This window comes from Hibiscus syriacus, unplaced genomic scaffold, assembly GCF_006381635.1.
Source record: "Hibiscus syriacus cultivar Baekdansim isolate YM2019G1 unplaced genomic scaffold, ASM638163v2 tig00000715_pilon, whole genome shotgun sequence".
Lineage (NCBI taxonomy): Eukaryota > Viridiplantae > Streptophyta > Magnoliopsida > Malvales > Malvaceae > Hibiscus > Hibiscus syriacus.
In genome coordinates this window covers 2,327,829-2,334,736 of record NW_024061811.1, presented here as the reverse complement: position 1 = coordinate 2,334,736, position 6,908 = coordinate 2,327,829, and the positions used below count along the sequence as shown (strand labels likewise).

General features: G+C 32.2%; 2 protein-coding genes across 2 annotated transcripts; one reads left to right on the top strand and one right to left on the bottom strand.

Annotated features, from left to right (window-relative positions):
* Positions 1 to 407: 407 nt before the first annotated feature.
* LOC120210141 (50S ribosomal protein L18-like) lies at positions 408 to 2,086 on the bottom strand. Its single transcript, XM_039208940.1, has 2 exons — positions 1,873 to 2,086; positions 408 to 835 (listed from the first exon to the last, which is right to left on the bottom strand). Exons 1-2 carry the CDS (start codon positions 2,041 to 2,043, stop codon positions 440 to 442), a joined length of 567 nt encoding a protein of 188 aa, XP_039064871.1. The 5' UTR covers positions 2,044 to 2,086; the 3' UTR covers positions 408 to 439.
* Positions 2,087 to 3,409: 1,323 nt separating this feature from the next.
* On the top strand, positions 3,410 to 5,978 carry LOC120210131 (histone deacetylase HDT1-like). The gene is made up of 10 exons (XM_039208934.1): positions 3,410 to 3,540; positions 4,160 to 4,230; positions 4,307 to 4,518; positions 4,638 to 4,648; positions 4,738 to 4,803; positions 4,895 to 5,037; positions 5,166 to 5,216; positions 5,304 to 5,391; positions 5,525 to 5,636; positions 5,722 to 5,978. Exons 1-9 carry the CDS (start codon positions 3,528 to 3,530, stop codon positions 5,587 to 5,589), a joined length of 720 nt encoding a protein of 239 aa, XP_039064865.1. The 5' UTR covers positions 3,410 to 3,527; the 3' UTR covers positions 5,590 to 5,636; positions 5,722 to 5,978.
* Positions 5,979 to 6,908: the final 930 nt, after the last annotated feature.

The following is a 6,908-nucleotide window of genomic DNA, read 5'->3' as shown; positions in this document are numbered from 1 at the left end:
AAAGTTAATTATTAATGAATTAGTAACATGACAGAAAAAAAGGTAAAGTGACTTTTATCATAAATGATATCATAAGGAAGTTTCATGAAATAATTTTTTGATATAAACATTTTAAAAAAAATAAAAACATCAACAATGTGCAACAAGTTCAGGTGTCAAATATACATTTAACTTATATCAGTAATTTAGTCTGTTTCATTTTATGTTCCTGTTTACAGCTTATGCTTTGAATAAATGTTAATTTGATTTTGCTCACAAGATCATATGTTTAGGCTGAATGCCAGTAGAATATTTGCAGGTCTTTTGCAGCACATCGTTCATCATCTCATACTCCAGTGCACAACCAAGATTGTATTGTAAAGCTCAATATTGATTGCATTTCAAAGTTCAGTTAACAAATTACAATTAATTAATTTACGACAGCAATGTGCTGATTGGCTCAAACAAATATGATCCCATTCTCCTTAATGGTGTCAAGAACTATTCCTAGCTTACCTTCAATCCTCTCACCTTTTCTAGGCTCATAAGACATTGCGTAGACATTGGCTTCCTTTGATCGTTCTGCAATAAGTTTCCCAATTACTCTGCACGCATTTTGATCCGTGAGTGATGGCAAATCATTTCTAAGAACCTTGGCATTCGTGGTTGCGACTGATATCACTTTGCTTGTACCCCGATGCATCACTTTTGCATGAATAAATTTCTTCGAGAAGAAAACATTTAGTAGGAATGGCCTCATATACATATCTGTCCTCTGTTTCCATGATTTCCTATTGGGTTGCTTTGCATGTTCGCCACGTGATCTCCTGGTCCATGCAGCTCGAACAAAAGAACCCTGAAGATAAATATGTCAGACAAAATTAACTAAATGTGCGCAACAAGAAATCATAACTTACTATCATATAACAAATCAAAGCAAAGAACTTTACTACTATTCAACATGGAGCTAAACTTGAACAACTCTGGATCCTGAGAGTATTAAAAGTTGCACCGATCCATGTTGTCTACAAAAATGACTAAAATTATCATTCAGATGCATTCCACATCTAGAACAACGTTGAGAGGATATTTTGATCTTTATATATGTGTGTGTATAGCAATTGGACTTTGCCAGTAAATTTTGCAATTGGCTGTTAACTGCCCGCTGCGAACAAGCAGGTAATAGCAAAACAAACCACAAAGCAAGATGTTGTCTCATATCAACCATAAAAAACAGAAGCACCATGAATGATATTTTTACTCCAGAGAATGAAGTTTAAGATTTTATGATATATTCATCAGAAACTGTGTCTAATAACCATCATTGGCTTCGAGATAAATCTCCACATGCAAAAATGCTGCGTAAAAGCGTCAATACCTAGGCATATTCGATACCAACAATAATGTTCCAATTTCTAAACTACGAAATTTTTATTGGCACAATGTATATATAAATAGATAGATATCCCTTCTTTTGAATAGAAAATATTATTCCTTCCAAAACCAGCAAACTCTTATAAAGTTCATCATCATTGAATTCAATTAGAAGAGTATATCAACAAAAGGGCAACGCAAGCAAACTGGACTTGGTAAAAAATAAACGGAGATTTATGGCTCCAATTATTAATATCCATTACATTAACAATAATGGAGAAACACTTCTATTTACTATCAAAATGTTTCCCCTAGTGTTGATTCCTCCATGGGAAACATATGCGAAATAACCAATCTTGGTCATTAACCAAGCATGCTTGTTCACCTATTACAATTTCCATCAAGTAAATAAATAAACTTAATCTTTCCAGGTTCATCGTTGAACATAAGAAGAACGTTGCTTAATCCAAATTTCTTTCCCAGGAACTAAAACTATAACGTTAGAACAAAAAATAATACCTTGTGCCGAGATGGAGCAGGAGGGGGTGTGAATGAGTTAACGGAGATGTTGACACAGGGAAACGAAGAGGCCCATGACAGTGAGTTGAGTTTGCTGGAACGTTCCGAGAGAGTCGGGAATGAGTTGAGGGACCGCGTCGGGAAGGCTGACGAAGATATTATCGACGTCATTTTTTGCCCTAATTACTTCTGTTTTCCTCCGGGTTTTGCTTCTAAAACCAAACGTTAGCCTCATAACGCGGACCAACATTTTGGGTTTACTTTGAAATTTTATCATTTGTTAAATGAAATTATGTTAAAAAAATTCAGCTTATTAACATCAGTTGTGAATGATAATCGATTGAAATAATGTTTATTTTCAGGTGTGATTAACATTTAACATCATAGGTATCGAAATTAGTGTTATATAAAAAAAATCAAGATTGTTCCATTCATAAATCTAAACTTTGACAATGATTCTTTTAAGATCTGTTTTTTTAATCTTACTTTATTATTTAAATTCTAAGATATATGGTGTTATTATTTAAAGAGTTAATTGCATCATATATCTAAATTATTTTAATTTTAAATTAGTATTTAAATTTTTGAATATTAATTTCATCCTCAAACTATGATACTCATTTTAAATTAGTCCTTAAACTTTTGAACATTCCAAATTTATCCACAAATTATGATCATCATTCTAAATTGGCCCCAAACTTTTAAATATTCCAAATTCATCCAAATGTAATTAGTTAACCATAGTTTAACCTAAACTTTATTTTTTTTTCAAACATATAATAATATAGTTTGGCCTAAAAAATTTATTAATATGGAATGTGATTAGTATATACATATAACTTTGTATGAAATTAAAATGTTGAAAAAGCTTGCGGATCAATTTAGAATGAAGGATTTAGTTTGGATAAAATTAAAATGTTCAAAAAATTGATAACAAAATCAGAAATGATAGTCATAGTTTAGAGATGAATTGAAATATTTGAAAGTTTAGGAGTCAACTTTAAAAGATGATTATAATTTAAGGATGTATGATGCAATTAACTCATATTAAATCTTAAATTATATGGGTGACAAACTTCGTTTAATTTTTATTATTCAAATCTAAAGATATATGAGTTTGAATATGAAGGTTACGAATAAATCAAATTAAATTTAGAATATTGATTTTATAATATCATTTTTAATATTTGATTTTAATTAATTAATTAATAATTAAACACAAATAATTATAAAATTTATTTTAAAAATAACTTGATAGTTAGTAATGTATAGGGAAATTTACTATCGAAATTTAAAAGAGTTATTATGGGTTTTTTTTAGTTTACAGTGCACAGCTATTACAGCATTGATTAGGTTAATTTAAAATATAGGCCGAAGCCTGTGTCATTTAAATTTTAAAGTCTTGATTGGGTCAGACTATTTTCTCGAGGTCCAAATAAATTGGGCTAAAGTTCAAACAATAAACCCTCCCAAACCAAAGAATCCCAAAGAAGAAACCCTAAAATTAGAATAAACACAATCTGACGGCATTTGCTTATAAATTCATCTCAATGCCTCGGTCATTCCCGCCTCTTCGGGAAGAGTCTAATTCTAGTATACCATATTTCTCATTCTAAAACCCTAGATATCTCTTCCCAAAACCTTAAGCCTCTTCCATGGAGTTCTGGGGTAAGCTTTTCTCTTCCCTCTGACCTTTTGCTTTTATTTCTCTTTTATAGTTTGAGCTTTTCTCTCCTTAACCTAATCTATTTTATTTTGTCTACTCCTATGTTTTTAAGAGTTAATAGATATTTTCTTGGAAGTTTTAACCTGTGCCCCTTTCTTATACTAAAATGATAGTATTAGTCTTTCCTTGGATTATAACTCTTATTTTTTCTCCGAATGTATGTGTTTGGCTTGCTTTGAAATTTCTTTGAGTTAGTCTTATACATCTTATTAATATAGGAACTATTATTTGATATATTAGCAGTGAGATTTATTTAAAAAATAAGACTGATGATAGTTACAGTATATCGGTTTAACTTCTTATCGTGCTCGTTGAATGAAAAGCTTGTTGAGTGTGATAATTTACTTCCTATTTATATGTAACGTGTAGAGAGTTGATTCATACATTTGCGGATATATCGGTTAACTTCATATCGTGCTCGTTGAATGAAAGCTTGTTAAGCGTGATAGTTTACTTCCGATTTATATGTAACGTTTAGAGAGCTGATTCATACATTTGCGGATATTCAGTTTTTTTTAGTTTGGACCAAAAGATTTAGTAATGTTTTTATCTTACTATTAGGTATTGAAGTTAAGGCCGGACAGCCTATTAAAGCGGATCCTGGTGCTGATTATGTCATCCATTTGTCCCAGGTTTGGAGTTATTTAGTTGAAGAGGTTGATATGCTTGTATATGGTCAGTTTATTCTTAATGTTGCTTGTGTTTCAGGCATCACTTGGTGAGTCAAAGAACAAGGCAGATTCTGTTCCGCTCTATGTGAATACTGATGGGAAAAAACTTGTTCTTGGAACTCTTTCCCACCAGAATTGCCCCCAATTATCTTTCGATTTGGTATTTGACCAAGAGTTTGAGCTTTCACATAACTGGAAGAATGGGAGTGTCTATTTCCTTGGTTACAAAACTTACGTGCCAGAGGAAGGATATCCTTTTATTAATTGTAATTTGTTTACTTGTTTTTAATTACCATGCTTTTTAAGTGAATGTGAAGTGTTCCTGTTCAATCTTGTTCTTTCTTGACTCTTATGCTCTCTTGTGTCACTGATGATTTTGGTGAGGCCTTGAATAAATTATTCCTATATGTTTTTTTTCATTTTCGTGAAGTATACTGTATTTCTCATGTGTGTTATTCTTATTTACAGATATGTCTGGTGATGAAGTAAGTAGTGATGAGGAGGAGGAGCTTCCTCTGGTTGCTGCTGAAAACGGTAATCTTTCTTTCTGTACCCATATTTACATCAATGGTTGGAGATTTGATTATTTCCTATTTCATCTGTTTAACATATTCTTACATCATAGGAAAAGCCAAGGCAGATGCAAAAACAGCCAAGGCTAATGCTGGGAAACCAGAGCCTGTTAAATCGGCTGTGAAGATAGCAGAACCTAGCAAGAAAACCGAGGATGATGATGAAGATTCTGAGGATGAGGAGGATTCTGATGAGGTTTCTTTTCATAACTTGCCTTGAAATTTTAATTTGTTATTTTGTTGTATGATTGACTTCTTATTTTATGTATTGTGACTGGTCTTTGGTTCTGATTCTGATATGTGATTTCATTGGTCTGTGAACAGATGTCTGAGGATGATACTTCAGATGAGGAGGATGAAGAAACACCAAAGAAGGTATCGTTATGGACATTTAATTATATTTTGGATTGTTGAAGCTGACCTGATTCCATAATTGTAATTTGTGACTTTTTCGTTTCGAAGGTCGAGTCAAGCAAGAAGAGACCTGCGGAACCTGCAACTCCTGCTTCTTCAAAAAAGGCTAAATCTGCAGTTACTCCTCAGAAGACAGGTCATTATCATTGTTTGCTTGAAATTCCACAGTTTCATACATTTCTGCCACTTCATATATTTTCAACATATTTTTAATCATGATTGGCCTATTAGTTTCTTTACTCTGTTCTGATTATTGTTTGCGATGGTAGATGGTAAGAAGGGTGGTCACACAGCAACGCCTACCCAGCAAAGCAGGCTGGGAAAAGTTCAATAAAGACTCCAAAGTCTGGTGGTCAATTCTCTTGTGGTTCTTGTAAACAAGTACATTACCTTGCCACTTTGAAACTTGCTTCCAATTTTGATCAAGTTGTTGCTTAACTAACTCCCTTGATGTTTCTGTGGACAGGTCTTTCGGGTCCGAGGGTGGTTTAGATTCTCACAAGAAGGCCAAGCATGGAGGCAAATGAGGTCGGGGTTATGTGCTCTAATGTGCATGTTTAAGTTTTGGGGACAGAGACATCTTTTGTCTTGTTTTGATAGACTTAGTTAATGAGGGATTTAAGGTTTAAATAGACTTGTGCTTGCTTCAATTAATATTATGTTTTTCCTTGATGATTCGGAACTTTAGGTTAATATTATTTTAGGTGGGTATGTTTGCTTCAATTATTGTCTGATTTGCATTTACATGGGTTGTCTTTAAATTAAAATGAAAGGTTTATTATTCAAGGGAAAGTTCTGATCTTCATTGAAGATTTACTTGTTTCTATAGAAATGTTTGTTCTATAATATTAATAGGCGCCATGCAAATTATAGAATCAATCGTATTTAACTTTTGAGATGTCTGTATCTATCGGTCTAATTGAAGACGAAGCAAGCAACAAGTTAACGTAATTTTATTACGTTACCAACATTAGTTCGTTCGTATAATCACAAATTAAGAGCGTAATTATCGTCGCTAATAGCTCATTCTTCATACTACCAGTGTCACCTGCATCATGAGCTTCAAATATGTGCGCCTTAACGCCTAACGACGAATGCAAAATCTATATTATTTATCTCTGGGTTGCACGTATGAACGAAGGTGGTCATATTTTATTTTGACAAAATATGTTTAAAATATAAATTTTAACTTTATACCAATTCTCAGATTTGACAAACTATTTTTAAACTAATATGTATGTCAAAGGTAGCATAAAATACAAATTTCAATATCAACGCAAGCATTTCTTGAGAACCTCAATAATGATAATATTAGATGCACCAAAACTAAACTATGAATATGTATTAAACTTTGTATACCATCGCATTGTATACCATCGTGTACGGAAATATGGTAACATATCAATTTTGTTTATGAAATGTTGTTTTTACATATAATCAACACATGAAATAATGATATTTTTAAAAATAATTTTACCGGGGAAGGGGAAAAGATAATTTATTCGTAATATATATTAAATCCACAATTTATAAGAGAAAAGAAGTACCAACTGAGAATTTTTAACTACATGCTTTAGATGTTGTTGATTGAAATAATAATTTTTAAAAGTATATACATATTGCAGACACCCGTTTTGTTCGGGTTTTTTATTT

Bases quoted from the DNA above. Each gene is read 5' to 3' on its own strand.
- LOC120210141 (XM_039208940.1), bottom strand. From the start codon at position 2,043: ATGACGTCGATAATATCTTCGTCAGCCTTCCCGACGCGGTCCCTCAAC. The intron at 836-1,872 runs GTATTATTTTTT...ATTTATCTTCAG, and splicing joins CTGCTCCATCTCGGCACAAG to GGTTCTTTTGTTCGAGCTGC.
- LOC120210131 (XM_039208934.1), top strand. The intron at 4,804-4,894 runs GTAATCTTTCTT...CTTACATCATAG, and splicing joins TCTGGTTGCTGCTGAAAACG to GAAAAGCCAAGGCAGATGCA. The intron at 5,038-5,165 runs GTTTCTTTTCAT...GTCTGTGAACAG, and splicing joins ATGAGGAGGATTCTGATGAG to ATGTCTGAGGATGATACTTC.